Source organism: Suncus etruscus, chromosome 5, assembly GCF_024139225.1.
Source record: "Suncus etruscus isolate mSunEtr1 chromosome 5, mSunEtr1.pri.cur, whole genome shotgun sequence".
Taxonomy (NCBI): Eukaryota; Metazoa; Chordata; class Mammalia; order Eulipotyphla; family Soricidae; genus Suncus; species Suncus etruscus.
The window spans coordinates 14,545,314-14,564,015 of NC_064852.1; the positions used below are offsets into that span (position 1 = coordinate 14,545,314).

The following is an 18,702-nucleotide window of genomic DNA, read 5'->3' on the forward strand; positions in this document are numbered from 1 at the left end:
CGGGCCCGAGTCAGTTATTTTCTTAACCAGACTGTTATTTTGTATTTTGTCATGTGACAAGGCAACCCTCATGATCTGCTGGTGAGAGAACATCTTCTTCGCCTGGGGATTGGCCAGAGGCAGGGCATGTGAGCACTCCTCTCCTTCAGCTCGCCTGGGAGCCAGCTTGGCTAGTGGCCTGAGTCAGCTTTGCTTTTCCAAGTTTTCCTCTGCTCTGTCAACTCTCTGGACCCTCAGGGGCAAGAAGCTGGCAGATCAGATGGTCCTTGGAATGGAGTGATGGTACAGTGGGCAGGGTACTTGGCTTGCATGTAGCTGCCTCTGTTCAATCCCTGGCTCGCCATAGGATCTACCTGAATCCCTCCAGGCATGATTCCTAAGCCCAGAACCAGAAGTGAGCTCTAAGCACTGCCAGTTGTGGCCAAAAACCAAAAGCAATACGTATGGTCCTGGGCCAGCTGTGCCCACCGTGGGTGCCAGCTCTGTGCAGCTTCTCCCCTTGTCTTTGGGGGTCTCCTTCTTCCTTGTGACCAGGTTGGGTATGACTGATAGGATGAGCTTCCCATACAGTATCCTTCCTCTGTAGAAACTCGAGGCTGGACCCTCCATCCTGGCTGAGTACTCGCTCCTGCTCTCACCACATTGGATGGACACATGGGCACGCTGGGGGCAGTGGGGCCAGCACAGACCTCTGAGGGCCTGGCCTTTTGCTCTGCCAGTGCCATCTCATTGCTAAGGGCCTTTTCCCCGCTCTGTCAGACGAGTAATTACTCTCATCCAGAGAGTCAATGTGAGGACTCGGCAAGGTGATGTCTGTGAAGGACCCAGTTCATGCCTGCCAGTGGGAGGAGGGAAGGCTCCCCCACTAAAACCTAAAACCGGGAACCAGGGAGCCTGGGGGCTGCCAGAGCTGAGCATCCTGTCCTGTCATTCATAAGCTGCTCTGACACTGAGGCGTCCGGGGGCTGCTTCTCCAGCAGGTGACTTCTCTGTCCCACTAACCACGGCGATCTGTCCCTCAGTCCCAACTGTTCAGTCTCATTAACTGTGAGTTCCTGTGCCTCCTCCCTCCTCCCTATCCCCTCCTCCCCTTTTCCTCCTTCCTTATCCTCCTTCCTCCTCCATGCTCCCTCTACTATCCTCCCTCCTTTCTGCTCCCACCGCCACCCTCCTCACATCTCCCCCTCCCTCTGCTCTTCCCCTCACCCCTCCTTCCTATTTCCTCCTTCCTCCAGGGATCCCAGCAGTGGCTCTGGACTCTGGTTCACGCAGAGATCTGGAGTCCCTGTCACCTCAGGAACTTTCTCCCTCTCCCCTTCTTCTGTGGCGAGCAGGCCCCTTTCTGTGTGTGTGTGTGTGTGTGTGTGTGTGTGTGTGTGTGTGTGTGTGTGTGTGTGTGTGTGTGTGTCCACACTTACCTCACGAAGGAATGTGGAGTCTGGGGTCATTTGGATCCAATCTAACAGGATCCTGCAGAGCAGTCATGGTGAGAATCGGGGCCAGCGATTCAGATTCATGGGCCAGCGTGTCTGTCCTTAGTGTGCAGTTAGGATCAGGGATTACAGTTGTGGGTCAGGATCAGAAATAAGGAATTGGAATTGCAAATCAGGAATTGGGATGGGAATTCTGGAACCAGGATTGGGAATAACAGTTGGGAATCAGGATCAGAAAACAGGAATCAGGATTTGGAGTTAGGAATCAGGAATTGCGATGGGAAATCAGGATCAGAAATCAGGAATCGGGAGAAGTTAGATCCAAGGCTCTTTCTTCTTAGCCAGTGTTATTCCCCGCTGGCCACCACCGGCCACTACCAGCCTCCCTGCCCCCTTCCTGCCATGGGGGAGAACAGAGATGCTTTGTCCCCATGCAGGTCACTGTGCAGGACCCAACCGCAGCTGGCTCTCCCAGCCTGGCTGACCTAACGCCACTGCCACCACCACCCCACCCACCCCCTTAGGCCCTGGATAGTTCTGCATCCCTGAGCTCTGGAAAGGCTTGGTGTGGAAAAAATAGGGTTCTAGGAGGAACCGCATGGACAAGAACTTGGGTGGAGGCTGGAAAGTCCTGGCAGACTCAGTGTTCCAGGAACTTCCTCTCTGCCTGCTGGAGGGATACTTGAACACATAGGTGTCTGCTGTGTTAGATAGAGAACATGGCTGGATGGGGTCACCCTGTGTGGAGTGGGAAAAGCTTAACCTGCTTACTGAGCATGAGCATCAAAGAGCCAGAGGGGGCCAGAGCCTGGTCATGCAGCTGACCTAGGTTCAGTGATCACCCACAAGTGATCCCTAAGTGCAGAGCCAGGAGTAAGCCCTGAGCACCCCCAGGTATGGCTCAAAATAATAATAATAATAATAATAATAATAATAATAAACCATAAACTGTTTCAAGAACTAGAGCTCAGGCTTTGCATACAGGAGGCCCAGGCTTGATTTCTGCCACAGTGATTCCAAATGACCCCTGGGCATCATGGGGTATGAACCCCCCAATTAAAAAAATGGAGGTGGCTCCAGAGGGTGGTGAGTGAGAAGGAAAGAAATTGAATGGAGGAGATAGTCAGATGTGAAATAATGGGGCACAGAGGCCAAGGGAACTCAGGTGCATTGGTAGTGTTAAGAAGGATAGAACTGGGGCTGGAGTAATAGCACAGTGGTAAGGCATTTGCCTTGCATGCGCCCAACACAGGATGGATCCCGGTTCGAATTCCAGTATCCCATATGGTCCCCCAAGCCTGACAGGAGTGACTTCTGAGCACAGAGCCAAGAGTAACTCCTGAGCACTGCTGGGTGTGACCCCCCCCCCAAAAAAAAACCCCAAAAAACAACAAAAAAAGGACAGAAATAAGTATTCAATCCAACATCAACAACATGAGACCCAAACTTTAACAACCATTTAAAAAATGGGTCTGTGAGGAGCCAGAACAGTGGCGCAGCAATAGGGCATTTGCCTTGCATGCAGCTGACCCAGGACAGACTGCAGTTCGATCCCCCAGCGTCCCAAATGATCCCCCAATCCAGGAGCGATTTCTGAGCACACAGCCAGGAGTAAGTAACCCTTGAGTGTCACTGGGTGTGGTCCCCCCAAAAGACAAAACAAAACAAAAAATGGGTCTGTGATGATGGCAGGCCGAAGGAGGGGATGACATGGGATGAACTCTGACAACATTGATGGAGGGAGTTTGACACTGGTGATGAGATTGGTGCTGAAACATTATATTCTAAAACTCAACTGCGAAAAACATCAATCACAATGCCTTAAAATAAAAAATAATAAGGGACTGGAGCGATAGCACAGCAGTAGGGCATTTGCCTTGCATGCAGCTGACCGAGGAGAGACCTGGGTTCCATCCCCGGCATTTCATATGGTCCCCCAAAGCCAGGGGCGATTTCTGAGAGCATAGCCAGGAGTAACCCTTGAGCGTTACTGGGTGTGGCCCCCCCCAAAAAAACCCAAAAAGTTATTAAAAATAAAAATAAAAAACGTTGGAAGAAGATTCAGAAGCTGGCCTGGTCAGAGGAGTAGGCATGGTGAGCAAGAGGCCTCATATTGCAGGGCCACCAGGCCCCATCTATGCACAGCCAGGCTTTCTCCAAACAAAAGGGTTCGGGGTGGGAGCACCTCAGAAGGCTTTGGCAGGACCTGTTGGAGTCCTGTGCATAGTGGGTCTGAGCCATCGCTACACAGAACTCTCTGGTCCTCCCTAAGGGGGTTCAAGGCTTCATCCCTATCCGCCAGAGCTTCTTGACTTGCTTTTCTGACTTTCCTGAGAATCGTACATTGGATCTGATCACCCCATCACCTCTCCACCCAGATAGGCTGCAGGATTATGTGCTCTGCTCCTCCTTCACCTCCTGCCTTAGGCTGGTTGTGGGGTGTATGGGGTGTTCCGTCTATGGGTGAGGAGGTGAGCACTCTCTTCCCAAATACCACCACCTCCAGGAAGCCTGTCAGCATGCCCCACTCTACACTCTGCCTCCCTGTCTATTCAATGATTCAATGTGTGTGAGCCTCTGGTTTCATGGTCCTTGTTCATGACTTCTGCTACAGGGCAAGCTCTGCCAAGGGAATGCCCACCATCCTATGTGAGCTTGTACCTACCATCCCTGCCAAGTTCTTGGATATGTGCCCCTGGCCGGTCCCCGGAGTAGCTCCTGCCCTTACCCAAGTTTTGTTCCCCTGGTCACATTGCTATACCTCGCGTGGGGCATCACTCAGGCTCACAAATCTTCAGGAGCGGTAGCATGGAAGCATAATCGCCCTCCCCAAAAGTTCCCTCAAGGGTGTGGGATTTACTACAGTCTACCTACCAGCTTAGTAGGTAGAGCCAGGTGGCCCCTTACCTGCACTCAGAGGGGACCCGGAGGTCAGCCCTGAATCTCTGCTCTCACTTTCTTGAAGTTCCTCCAAGGATTTGGCCTTGGTTCCTTGCACCTGCGCGACCATCACGCATAAGGGGCTGGACCCTGGACCTGCTTGGAAGAGGTGATCAGGGGTGCAAGCGAGGCATATGCACCCCACTGACTTGGTATCACCCACTCAACCCAGCCACAGGTGCCCACCATTTTGCTCACTCCTCTCCCTGCCAGGGCTGTGGTCAGGGGACACACATGATGAGCTGCCTGGGGATTCCCACCACATCCACACCTCTCCCCTCCACATTCCCAATGCTGGAGCTGGTTCAGGATCCCATGGTTAAACCCCAACTCTAAGGGTTTTGGCGAAAACCTGCACTGCTCAAAGTTTTCAGAAGAACCCTGGGGACTTGGTCTGGGCACCAGAGGTGGCACTGGGCCTGCTTGGCACCCTCCTGGCTCAGGGATAAGATTCAGATCTCTTGGTTGGTGCCTTTGTAGCTTCCCTGTTCCCCATACCTGTCTGGTTGAGTCCCCTGTGGCCTCCCTGAAGAGGAGTCCCTAGAAGCCCCAGAACTGCTGACCCCACCCTCCTTCTTCCTTTCCCCTCACTCTGCCCATCTCTTCTAACACACTATGCCCAACCATGGGGAGTGGCATGGACAACCAGACAGTGTGGGCACTGTATGGAGCGGGCATCCGCTTGTGCTGGGCAGACAGTGGCCCAGTGTCCGCACCTCTATGCCCTCTCACCAGCTTGTTGCTCACAGTCTCCTGCTGGCTCTGATTTCATGGGCACAGGCTGGCATCGAGAACCTTCCGTCCTCAGGTGAGACTCACAACCATTTCAGTGGGCCCCAGGGCAGAGTTTGCTCTGTATCATCATATCTTCCCCTCCAGGAAGCAGCTGAGAATGGCCAGAGTTGGGCTGCCAAGCCACTTCTGAGGACTTTACTATTGTCTTCCCCCCCAAATTTCCTTCTGGGATTTCTCCTCCTTCTCCTCATTTTAACTCTCTTTTTTTGTGAACAGTTTGCATTTGCTCCTCCCTCAATGCTGAAACTTTCTTTCCATCAATGATTCCTGCATCACCATCCAAGTAGGTGCCAGGCCCTGCCCTGGGTGCTTTTTCTCAGTCACATTTTTTATATGCCTCCACACAGGGGCCAGGGGGAGGGACATGTTGTTCCATTAGTTCCTGGCCACAGGTGATGACCTCAGTGCCCAACATCTCTGCATAGAAAGCGTCTGTCTCTCTGAGGCAAGATAGGCCCAGAAGCCTATGGGCAGGCCACAGAACTGGCAGGCAGAACACGCTGAGCTGTGACCCACGCCGGCACATTGGCAACCTATGACTTAAGTCCCAAGGGGGGTCTGTGCACCCCTCCCTCATCAAACCTCTCTCTCCTCTGTCTCTGTCCCAGGCACATCTCTCTCACGCTCCCCGCCACCTTCCGAGGTCGGAACAGCACTCGGGCAGACTACGAGTACCAGCACTCCAACCTCTATGCCATCTCAGGTAGGTAGATGCAAGCTGCCTCCTTCCTGTCTGCAGGCTCAGAAGCTGCCAGGTAGGGACACAGCCCCAAAGGTCCATTTTTAGGCCCATTTCCAGGCTGTTTGTTGACTGTGCTTGATACTGATAGGCTGTCCCTTCTGTGATACTTGGGGGGGCCTGCCTTCCCATTCCCTGCTACCCCTCACATCCCCAGGGCCAGCTGTGTAGACTCAACCTCTTCCTCACACTCCCAGCCAGTGCATATGGTCTGCATTTTGTCTGTGGGAGCCTCCACTGTTTTTGTGTTTCCTTTCCCACATCACCCAGGACAGGGGAACCGTGCAAGCTTCCCCCCTTTTACCTCCCCTGAACTGAAATTCCTTAGGTGCTGAGGAACCCCACAAACTCACCCCCTCCCACCCTCAGCTCAGTCCTGGATGTTTGTCCCTACGGGGAAGTGTGCAAATGTGCGCACACCCTTAGCCACGCTCACTTCTAATACTGAGTGACACTGGGAAGGCAGAAACATGGCACCCACCCATGTCCCGTAATGAATCGTTATTTAAAAGGTGATCTCTTTAGAGTTTTCCTTTCTTTTTTTCCCCTCTTTCTGAAAATTGCAACTGCAGGTTACTAAGTAGATGAAATAGAACAACGGGATAATTCTTGTCACTATTAGTTTTTCTTGTTATGATCACTGCCTAATAGGGTTGGAAGCCCAAGCAAGAAATTTGCTGCTGTCTTTCTGGGGGGCAGGGCACGTTCTCCTGGTAGGAGTTGGCAAGAGGTGGGTGCATTGTGGATATCCCAGTACACCCCCCCTCACACACAGGGCAGGTGGTCCAATCAGCAAAGATGATTTCGGGGTCTAACCAGTGTAGAGTGCTAAGTGAGTATGTATGGGCTGGTGCTACAGCCCTGGGTTTCGGGGCACAGTGATGCCAGCAGATCTGGGGGACTCAATAGGGTGACCCACTCCAAAGCCATATGCCAGTCAGGCCCTCCTGCTTGTGTGTAAGTCACCTCCTGCCGCTTTCCCTGCCTACCTGTGGCTATGCCAACTTTCTGGGAAAGCACGATGCTCCCCAGTCTGGCAGGAAACCCTCCTGTGGGTGCCCTGAGACCATGCGTCTGATGAGGTGTCTGGGTTCATTTCAGCAGTTAGTGGAGCTGCACTGAAGTAACCCTCTGGCTGAAGACCCAGGGGAAGACTTCAGAAAGCTCATGTGAGCGGCAGCAATTGGATTATATCTTCCCAGCAGGCGAGGGGAGAGGCAGCGGTAGGAAATTGCCCCACCAAGGCCCAGGGGCTCCTTGGCATTGAGGCCACCCACAGTACCCCGCAGGGCTCATTGGCTCAGGCAGGCCTGCAAGTTCAGCATCAGGCACTCATGGTGCAGCCAGGAAGCCTGCCCACCAGCCTCTCTCTGCCTGTGCCACCCGCTTCCCGCCTCTTTGTGCCCAGCATTAGTTGGCACTCTGCTGCGCATCCTCAGTTTTAGTCTAGCAAAAGCTTCCGTTTCAGTGGGTCTTTCCAAAATCGGTTAAAGCCGACTGTGCCCCTGGCCCTGGTGTTAACCCAGTGCCAGATGCCAGGTAAGTCGCTGCTGCTGGCATTGCAGTGAAACAACGCACTTCCTGGGAATTGTGTTCCCTCACCCTCTGCGAGGGTGCCCCTGTGCCAAGGGGCATTGCCCCTGGCTGTACACCTGTGCTGTGTCCTTGGCATGCTGGCTGGACCTATGATGGAGGATGTGATGGAGCCATCTCTATTTGAGATGCAACCACAGTACATTTGAACATGTGGTTCTTTATTTTATTTTATTTTATTTTATTTTTGGTTTTTGGGCCACACCTGGCGATGCTCAGGGGTTCCTCCTGGCTGTCTGCTCAGAAATAGCTCCTGGCAGGCACAGGAGACCATATGGGACACCGGGATTCGAACCAACCACCTTTGGTCCTGGATCGGCTGCTTGCAAGGCAAACGCCTGAAACATTGGACTTCAGTCCAGGCCTGAACATGTGGTTCTTAATGTGGTATTGTTAAATAGTCTCCCAGAAGGCACCCTGGTGACATCCCTTCTGCCATGACTTTCACTGAGACCACACCTCCATGCCATGCCCAATGTGGGACACTCCTAGGCTCAGGATACCCCCTTCACTGGCAGGTGACCCCCAAAAGCTCCCCATGGCATGTCACCTCCTCCCGTGGTCCCAATGTGTGGATTCTTCCTGTAGAGGGTCTCACCAGCTGTGACTTCCGTCCGTCCACAGCTGCCAGCTCTTACCCAGTTCCAGAAGTGTGGGGTGTGAGGTGTGGGGTGGACCTTTCAGCGACTCCATGAACAGGTTTGAGATTCCCAGGTCCTTGCTATCCTCTGGTACCCCCGAGTCAAGTCCCACTTCTTGGGTACATACATTCCACTTTTTGCAAGGACATCAAAAATTTATTTGTACACTGTGACTGGCAGCACAGCCTTCTCAAAATAATCCCCAGGGCCAGGATCCAAACTCAGTGCTCTGGCACTTACACCTTGCGTGTAATAAAGCCCCAGGTTCGAAACTCTGGCACTAAGGAAAAAATAGTAAAATATTGCAACATGGTGAGATGGGTGGGTATCCTGTACATCACCCTATAAAAGCCAGGGAAGCGGGGAACCTCCCTTTGATGGTCCAGTGGGCTTTGTTCTCTGGGCAGCAGAAGTGAGGATTCCAGGGGGAAGTGGTGATTGAGTGACTGAAAGTGGAACAAACAGCCAGATTGTGCGTGACACCATCGGGTCACAAAGGCAGAGGTTGGGGAGATGGACTGTTGCAAGTCAGCCCCTGAAGAGGTTGACTGATGGAGGGATGGAGGATGAGGTCTTTCCCCTCCAGCTCGGAGCACGCATCTGCCACCCTGTCTAGCCGACGGTTCTGAGGTGAAATGGCGGGTAAACAGCTCGCAGACAGTCAGGCTTGTGGAAATAATTAGTTTTATTCGGTGGACAAGACTGAAGTCCAAAGCCTCAGCATCAGTTCCTGCCAAAAAGCCTCTCGCCTTCCACAGACCCTTGTTTTTATCCCCCAGAATCAGGTACCACCCAATGGTGGGATCAGATACCACCCAATGGTGGAAGCAGAATCAGGTACCACCCTAGGGTGGGGGCAGAATGCCAGGTCACACCCTAGGGTAGGGCACAATCACTGATCAGGATAGGGTCAGTAACATAATAATCCCATAAAATGTTTACATACACAACAATGGGCTACAAGGCTGGCGTGGCTGCCTGCTGTATGTGAAGTCCAAGTCCATGCCCCGGCACCCTTGAGCTCTGAGCCCAGAGCTGTCAGGCCTGCATCACTGCCTAACCCTAACCCTGGGTCCAGTGTCACTGAATGTGACCCCATCCTCAGTGTGGTGCTTCTTCCTGTATCTCTGCAGGTCACATGAAGTGTGTGTGTGTGTGTGTGTGTGTGTGTGTGTGTGTGTGTGTGCGCGTGCGCGCGCACAAGGAGGTGGCTGTTACTTGACTGTGTCCCTCACAACTTCCACTACCACCATTCCCAACACCCCAATGAAGCATTTCCTGAGCTGCTACAGCTCTTCTCATGCCCCTTTGTGAGGACAGGGTGGTCTCCCTGCACCAGAGACTGCTGACCAAGATCCTGCCATCCCTCCGCTGTACCCCCAACCCTCTTGGTGCTGTGCAGGATGCACTCAGAGTCTTTCTCCTAGAAAGAGGAGGAGCACCCAGCCTGAGGCTGCCAGATGGGTCCAGTATGCTTCGAATGGTTATAGAACTGTAGAAACCCTTTACCGGAAGCACAGTGTTTGGCATGGCTTGAAGTGACAGCAAGACTGGATGTCAGCATTCCTGGGGTGATGTGACATCCCCTGGGCACCTGCTAATTCTATCTCTATGCACCCCAGTGCAAACCCCACCCCCACCCCACCCCACACACAGACCTGGAACTTTCAGTCTCTGCCTCAAATTCAACATGGAGCTGGGCCCTTCTCACTCAGCATGACTCGTAAACCAGGGGTCCCCTGGAAGAAGTGGGCTCTGCTCCAGACCCAGGTATTCTGGCTGTGCCTCTGGACCTCTGAGCTCTCCTATTCCAGCTCCCTCAATCACAGAGTTGGTCTGTTTGCTGCAAGTGGTTCAGAGCCAGGATGCTGCCTGCTGTCCCAGGGTGAGAAGGTGAGAGCAAAAGAGTGCATCATTCCCTAGTGGGAAACACTGGAGGGAAAACAGCCCAGGACTCCTGTGAGATGCTTCCAGAACCTTCTGTGATGCTGTTACATGACCCCAAGACTGCAGAGATTGGGGTATCAGGAAGGAAGAGTCTTCCAACCCAGATATACCTGAGCCAGAAGCTTCTGGAAGGAGCCGTCTGCAATGGGGCCCAGGAAGGCCAGATGTCACCTAGGACAGCTCTTTAGGCAGGTGTTACATGGGAACAGGTGAACTTAGAGACAAAAACCAGGCAAAGTCAGTCCTGCTAGTGAGGAATTAATTGATTTCCAGCTTTAATTTGGCATTTTATCCCCCCACATACCCCAAAAAGAAGCTAAGGGAACCAGCACAGTTACACAAAGCTTATTAAAACTGGCACGTCATGAAACAAAGAGTTGCCCAGACCTCAGGAATTCAGTGGGCCACACCCCAGAAACACCTGGAACCACCTCTGGTTTGGCTTTAGTGGGTGTGGACAGGCTCCTTCCTTCCTCCTCAGCTCATGGCCTTGGCCTTGCTGGCCGCGTCACCTGGCTGCCAGCCTCAGCCCAACAAGCTCATTCTCCAGAGCATAGGGGACTCCTGATTTCTCTGCCAGGCAGAGGCTAAGCCCCGAGCCATTTCTGCAGACCAGATGCCAGGCCAGGGTGGGGGCCTACAGCCTGCCTCGGGCCTGCCTGTTTTTTCCAGGTTTCTGATGGCCAGGATTATTACCCTCTACAGCTGCTTCCTCTTAAGGACCAGCTCCTTTCAAGATGTTGGCCACCTGGACGCCGGGGACTGTGGTCACGTCTGGGCACGCCGTCATCTGGCTCCGGCCATGTGGAGCCGGACAGCGTTACCCAAGACGCAGAACCGTGGGCCAGCCGCATGCCTCTGACATCAGACCGGGCATGCACAAAGCAATTAAAAATAATTAATGATTTCCGAGAAGCAGCCTTCTTCCATGCAGTTTTAATCTAGCCCTCACTGAAATTCCGAGATGGACATTTAATTACCAGTATTATGAAGTTATAATATGTCCTGCCATCGGATAAAATTCCTGCCACCAGCTCTTCATCTTATTATATATTAAGAGAGAAGAAGAAGAAAAAAAATCCACCCTGTATATTTTTCACTATCAACCATCGAAAATCTCATCTGTGACCACCAGACCATCATAGATGGGTTTTTCCTTTGTGATGATGACATTACTTTATCTCTTGATTGGGGGCGGCAGGAGACCTTTATCTGGAAAATGAAAAATATTTTTTGTTGTTATTTTGGGAGGGCCCCCACCTGGTGATGCTCAGGGTTCTTCCTGGCTATGTGCTCAGAAATTGCTCCTGGCTTGGGAGGCCATTTGGGACGCAGGGGAACCGAACCGCAGTCCATCCTGCGTCAGCTACTTGCAAAGCAAATGCCCTTCCTGCAGCCCTGAAAAGTAAATTTTGATATGTTCAAAGTGAAGTGTTGGTGCAGGGTTGGATCACTAGAGCCTAGAGGCCAAGATTGAGGTGTGGGGGAAATACGGTGCTGATCTAAGGGAGATTTGGCCGCTGTGATGTTGGGGCATCGCCACAGAGGGACCTCTCCAGTCTTCATGTGTGTGCATTCCCATGGAGGGAGGCCCTGGTATGTGTCACTTTGTGCAGGTTTTGAGTGACTGTCTGACCCGTAACTGCAAGTGAGGGGCAGCCCTGTCTTCACAATCTCTGTATTCCACGGGCACCCTCCTTGGCCACTCCGGAAGATGCCCTATTTGAATGTCTCTTGGCTTGGTCTCCCTCTGTCTCTTGCTGCCATATCTCTGCTTGCTTTCTCCCTACTGACTAGAGAGACCTCGGGGAACGGTGCCGGGGACAGGTGTGGGGTAGTCCTTGCAAATCCCGTAAGGAGATGCTTCTGAGATTGCTGCTCTGGGATCTGGGAAGAAGCAGCAGGGAGACTTGAACAGCCTGTGGCGTTTTAGCATCACCCCTAACCACCACAGCATCCATAGGCATCCATCCCTCATCTCTCCATCTCTCCATTCTTGCCCTGCCTGACAATGAGATGGAGTACAAAGAGGACTCCCGAGTGAGAGAAGGAACGCGTGAATGGGAGCAGACGGGGAATTGATCACGGAGGGAGCGCGTTTGTGTGTCCTGTGTAAAAAGGTGCGGCTGACAGGTGCGGCCACGTTTGCTCTGTACACAGCCATGTGGGCGCTGTCAGGCACGCGCGCGCTGCCTCGTTTCGATTGATGAATGGCCTGCTTTCTTGATTAAACCTTCCGTCACTTAAGAAACAAAAAGCCTGTGTTTAGATGGCAGAGTGGGACATGTCAAAAAAATCTGTCTCCCTTACCTTTGTGCAGATGTTGGGCACAGACTGTAACATGTATTATTAAAATGAATGTGGCATTTACTGTGCATTATTCCTTTCCTGGGAGAAAGGACTGTAAATTATATGCTAATAATAAGCTTTAACCCTTTCGAAATGCAAAAAGGAAAAAAAAAAAGATTTAAGAGTGCAAAGACTTGAGGAGGGGCGGCTAATTGGATCTGCTTTCAGACACGGGCCTTGGCTGCCGGGGTAGCAGTTAATGAATATCGTGTGTGGGCAGACACGCAGGGTGCTGGGGGCGCCCTGGCCTCTTGGAGGGGTTCTGCTCTGCAGGCAGCTTCTGAGTGATTTCCCTACTGAGATGGGTCCCCAGAACCCTGGTCAGGCCACTCCCGGATTCTGTCTGTTGCTAGAAGCTAAGTTTCTTTCCCAGGGCTCCCACATTGCCTGCCACTAGAGAGGACAAGGCCCTGGCTGCTCCCTCGAAGGGCCTGGATGCTTTTCCTGGTGGCCTCATGCTCTGTCCCCAGTCCTGAGGCACAAGTGCAACCTGCACAACCTGCAATCTCCAACCCTTCTTATCCTCCTTACCACACCCCTGCCAGCCACGCTCATCTGGAACCAACATCCTTCCTTCCATCTGGGTTTCCTTGGCCTTTGCTCATCAGAACAGTTTGCTCACCCTCCAGCTTTGTGCCTCGTGTCTCCCCACTAACCAACACATGAGTCCTTCCTCTGGTCATCCATCTGCTTCCCACTCATCTAGCAGGCCACATTGCCACCCCTTCTTTCCCCCTGCTTCCCTTTCTCTCTGCTGGTGCATCGTCAAAGGCCTGTTCCTGAGCCACCTCCTGCAGGCAGCCTTCCTGAGTCACTCCCAGCTAGGGCCGCTCGCTTCTGATTTTTCTTCATCACCAACAAGGTGACGATACTGCTGTGGCTGCCCTCCATCCTATATCCAGTCCATGAGGGTGAAGCGAAAAGGGAAGGGAAGGGAAGATGGTTCGTTTTCATTCAACTAATGGTGAGCGTGATGGCCCTGTAGCCAACTCCAGGCTCTGCTCCAGTACTGTCAGTGGCCTGTAGACTTACAGGGCATTTGGGCCAGAGACAATGTGGTCACAGATTCTGGCTACTGAGAATGGTCACCTAGACAGTGGTCCACTTGGGGTGTGTGTAGACCTATGAAGAGGCAGGTGAGCAGACCTATGAAGCTGCTGTGGCACTGCCCTATCTGCAGGATAAGGGTCCTTGATATGTGGGCACTGTCAGATATGTGACAACCTCTCTGCACACTTGCCTCCCCTCAGGGCCCAAAGCTGGGACGAATTCTCTCAGGGACCTGGCAGCTGGGCCTGGCACCAGCCCCATCCTCTCTCTCTCTCAAACCTGGGCTCCCCTCTGCTGTCCTACAGCTAAGGTGACACCCCATAACCGGAGACCCATGTGCCCCCAAAACTTCCCTTGGTCAAGACTGCCTTCCCACTGCCCCATCCACAGCTCAGACATTTTGTCACTCTGTCACTCACTGGGGGGTTCTTTCTGTGACGAACTGGAGGTTGACAGATATGGAGCAGCCAGGCTGGCAGCAGGAGCATAGGGCACCTGTAAAACCTTCCAGGGATCCCATTTAGGGTCTCAGAGAAGGAAAGTCCTGGAGGGTGGGGACAAGGGGCTGCTTCTGCTCCTAAGTCTCATGACCCTAACCCCTGGCCCTCCACACACTTGTGCTCAGAGGAAAGAAGAAAGTTCATACTTTCTGTTATCCTCCCGGTGAGGAATAAAAAATGTAATTAAGGGGCCAAAGTGATAGCCTTATAGCAGGGAGGGCATTTGCCTTGCACACAGCTGACTTGGGTTTGATCTCCAGCATCTTATATGGTTCCCTGAGCCTGTCCGGGGTAATTCCTGAGCTCAGAGCCAGGAGAAACCCTTAAGTGCTGCACAGATAGGTGTGGCCCAAAAATTAAAAAAAAAAAGTAATTAAGGGACATAAATGTGCAAATGTCTTTTTTCTACTTTGTTTTGGGCCCTACGGGGTATATTCCAAGATGTGAAGTTGCTGAATTACATAGCAGCTCAATTCCTAGATATTTATTTTTTATTTCAGAATATCCCTATTGTTTTGCAAAACAGAAAGGTCAACATTCCCACCAGCAGTGAATGAGTCCCTCACTCTCTTCATCTGCTCTCACACTGGTTATTTTTGTTCTTTTTGATGTGTGCTAGTCTGTGTGGTGTGAGATGATATCTCATTGTTGTTTGGGTTTGCATGTTCCTAATGATTAGTAATGCAGGGCATGTTTACCATGTACTTTGGCCATTTGTATTACTTCTTTGATGTAGTTTCTGTTCATTTTTTTCTCCCCATTTGTTGATGGGGAGAGGACCATATCTGTGGATGGAGGAAGAGGTGCTGAAAGATGGTAAAGGGTTATGTATGAAACCCTGTCAACAACAGTACTGTAAACCATAGTAAAAAAAAAAATACTTAAAAAGAAAGTGCCTCTTGTAGAAGCAGACTGGTAGGTGAGAGTTAAGTAATGGGGGACAGATGGTATAGGGGTGTAGGGAGGGAAGTGGATACTGGTGAAGGGGTTGGGATTGTGGTGAAATATTGCATGCCTGAAACCCAGTCATGAATAACTGTGATATTACTATAACTCAGTGTTGCATTTCACCCTTAGAATGGGCTTGGATGGAGAAGGATGGAGGCCTTTATTCTTAGGCCATGGCCATGTGGCTTCATCCCCCATCAACTGGCGGGTCTGGGGTCCAGGAAAGCGATGGGTATTGACTCACTCACAGGCAGGCTTCAGGAAGCATCAACTTTATTCATGCCCTATCCACCACATGTGTGGCCCATATCATAACCTTTTAAGCATTCAGCCATTCTTAGCTAGCCCTGCATCTTAACTCCTTTCAGCCATCTTCCCTTTGACCTCCATGCTGGCAAAAGACCAAAACGGGCCTCATCCCCTCTGGTCAAAACCTTATCTACCCTTTCCAAGACCCCTCCCAGGAATGGGCAGGGTCTTGCAGATAAGGTCAAGTTACCTAGGAAGAATGGAGGGATGAGGCTTCAATTCAGTAACTCAGTAGTACAGCGGGTAGGGTGTTTGCCTTGTACCTGACTGACCCAGTTCAATCTCTGGCATCCTATATGGTCCCATGAGTACTGCCAGGAGAGATTTCAGAGCATAGAGCCAGGTGTAAGCCCTGAGCACAACCTGGTGTGGTGGTGGTGGGGCATAATTAGGTGACAGGCCTTTCAGGGCTCTTATGGAGCTGCCCCTCCTCCCCACTGCAAGCTTTTCCTTCTCTCTTTGCCTCCTTTCTAAGCCTGGCAGAGCTCTGGTGGCCTCTACTGAAGGGGGAAGATGCCCTTCCAGCTGAGAGTGATATAGCCGAGGGGCAGGAAGAAAGAGCCAGGGTAGGGTCCAGAAAAGCCCCGTTAAGACCCCAACCCTCGGGCCCAAAGAGATGGCACAGCGGCATTTGCCTTGCAAGCAGCCGATCCAGGACCAAAGGTGGTTGGTTCAAATCCCAGTGTCCCACATGGTCCCCCGTGCCTGCCAGGAGCTATTTCTGAGCAGACAGCCAGGAGTAGCCCCTGGGCAATGCCGGGTGTGGCCCAAAAAAACAAAAACAAAAACAAAAGGCCCCAACCCTCCCCCTGACAGCCCAGGAACAAAACTTTGTGGAAACTGTCCCCTGAGATCCTCCACCTAGCAGGGGCTGAGCAGATATCACCCCAGCTAAGAGAAGCCCACGTGCCCAGTAGAGAAGCCCACGGTGACAACAGGTGGGCAGCAGAGGGTCCTTTCGAGAGTCCCACGCCTTTCCAACAGGCCCCAGTCAGAAAACACCATAACATAGATGCCTTGCTCACTGCCCCCTTCTATGCTCATTTTTAGGCCCCCACTTAAGCCTTTTTAGCTGTCTGTCACCACCCCGCCCTCAGGCCCCCATCTCTCCTACCCACCACATGCCAACCTTACTCCAAAATAGGGCCCCCAGTCTCCCAGCCCTCTCAGGCTCCCGTGATGGACTTGAGTTGCTCCTCGGGTCTTTGCTGGAGTTTTGACTTCATCCTGGACTAGTTGGATGGTGGTGGGGCAGCTAATGGCCTGTGGCTGGCCCAGGCCCCAGCCCCAGATCTACTAAGTGACACTCATTGTCCATTGATACAAGAGCCCACACTCCCCCTTCGGGACTCGGAGGATGGAGAGAGCGAAGCTGGTGAGACTGTCAGACAAGGTTACTCCAGGGGATGCATCCTTAAACCCCCAGGAGGCCGGAGTTAAGGTACTGGTCTGATCCACTGGTGGTTGGGTTGAGAGAAGGGAAGGCAGCAGGCATCTGGTCTACCAGCATCCTGAATGGGGGTTCCTGCTATAAGACCAGCTTCTGGTTGTGCTGGAAAACCAGCCTGCCCCATCTCCAGCTCTGTTGTTGTTTCTGTTGCTGCTTTGCACTGGGTGAACCCTTCTTGAGTTTGCACATTCAAATCAGCCAGGGAATTCCTCTTTGCCCTCCCAACTCTAAGGATTTGACCATAGCTGTTTAGAGCCCTGTCAAGGTTCTGTCCAGCCAATCATAGATGCCCTTAGCCTTCCTGGGACCTTCTCCCAAGTTGGTGAGATAGACTAGGGGAAAGCCTTCATTCATTCCAAAATCCTTGCCTGGCCATGAGCCATGACAACATAGCTAAAGGATGTGTCATCCAGCAGGACCATCCCGAAGTCCCCCCTTCCCAGCTTGCTGACAGCCCCAGTTTCTGAGACCTGCCTGCACGAAAGGCTGTGCAGGACTTGCCAGGCACCAGTGGCAGCTCTTCTGGGAGGTTTGAGAGCAGTCTCCCAGCCCTGTTCTAGGCCCAGATCCCAGGCCCTCTCCCATTACTGAGAGATTGTTTCATCAGACCCTGCTAAATTTATTTTTTTAAGATATTGTACCTTTTATTTGTATTTAATGAGGACAGACATTTTAATCAGAGGTTAGTCATTTATTTCTGCAAACTATTGTTTTGATTCATCATTTTTGCAGATAATTAAATGGTTCAGTTGGCACAGGATGTGTACTTTATTAAAACAGGTAATTTCGGGGGGGGGCAGAGAGAGATGCTATTTTTTGGATCACCGCACAAGAATTTACTTTCTCTTCTTCATCTCGGAGCGTCGTTTCCGAAGCATTCCGGGTTGCTTTGCCTGAAGGTTCTCTTAGGTTCCAGCAGTTGGAACTGGGGAAGGGGCAGGGAGTGGGGTGGGGTGGGGTGGGGTGGGACATCAGCCAGGACACACCCGAGGAAACAGCACAGAGATGAGTAAATTTTGTACCAAGCCCTTGTCGAGCGGCATCTGGGCTTTGATTGGACTGGGGAGAAGCGCCTACAAGTTAGGAACCATCCCCCCCCTCCACTAGAAGTGGGTTCCTCTTAGTCCTCACCATGGTCGGGGTTGAAAAGTCAATTATTACTGGTCCAATTACTACACCTAGGATTTGAAAAAGCCCATCCCTTCATGTGAGAATGAAAAAGGTTCCATGTGCTCACTAGCACATCCCTGAGGACTTCCCACTTGTACTGGCTCTCCAGCCCTGTGTTTGCATGTATGTGCGTGCCTGGGAGCTGCCTGGTCTCTCTGAGCAAACTTCCAGCTCCAGCCGCCGCCTCTCACCTCTCAGGGGGGCTAGTTCTCAAGTCCCCACAGGTTCTGACACTTGGATATCCCAGCCCTGCCTGGAAACATGATCCTCCCCGCCAGTCACAGACCCAAGGGGGAACTTTCCAGCCCTTTCAAGATTCAGTTTTTTCCAACTCGAGACCATTTGCTTTCCTTGATTCCTCTTTTTCTCTCCACATTGGTGTCCTGAATCATGTTTATCCACTAATTAAAAAGATTTATCTTAGACAGACCAATTAAAACTTTGGGTCTTTTTTTTTTTTTTTTGCTGAGCTGTGCAGGCCTCTGAAAATACAATTTATAGCCTAGTTCCTGACCTTTTCCACCAAGAGCTTGCTTGGGCAGCCTCTACCTTGGAGTGCTCCTGAGCACTGTGCCTCATTGGTCCCCTCCCTGGGGGCTGGAGAGGGGCACACCCAGTCCCCATTGTTTGAAAGTGAAAGGCAATTTGAGAAGTTGGGGTGGGGGGGAGGCACACCCACTACAGGATTTGTTTGCTTGCATCGATCCCGCAGTTTAATTTTTTTAAAATAAGGGAGCTGCTCTGTAGTTTGGATATTTAAACAGTTATTAACCGAATGACAATTAACAGATTGCATAGACAGATTTTCTTTTGAAAACCTCTGAAATTGAGTACAGTT

The 18,702-nt window shown here is 51.8% G+C and overlaps 1 protein-coding gene across 1 annotated transcript in view; it reads left to right on the forward strand.

Annotated features, from left to right (window-relative positions):
* MVB12B (multivesicular body subunit 12B) overlaps nt 1-18,702 on the forward strand; it is a 149,892-nt gene that overhangs the window by 79,184 nt on the left and 52,006 nt on the right. The window contains exon 7 of the mRNA XM_049774204.1: nt 5,777-5,871. Coding sequence (XP_049630161.1) covers nt 5,777-5,871 — 95 coding nt within the window. The remainder of the gene's footprint in view (nt 1-5,776; nt 5,872-18,702) is intronic.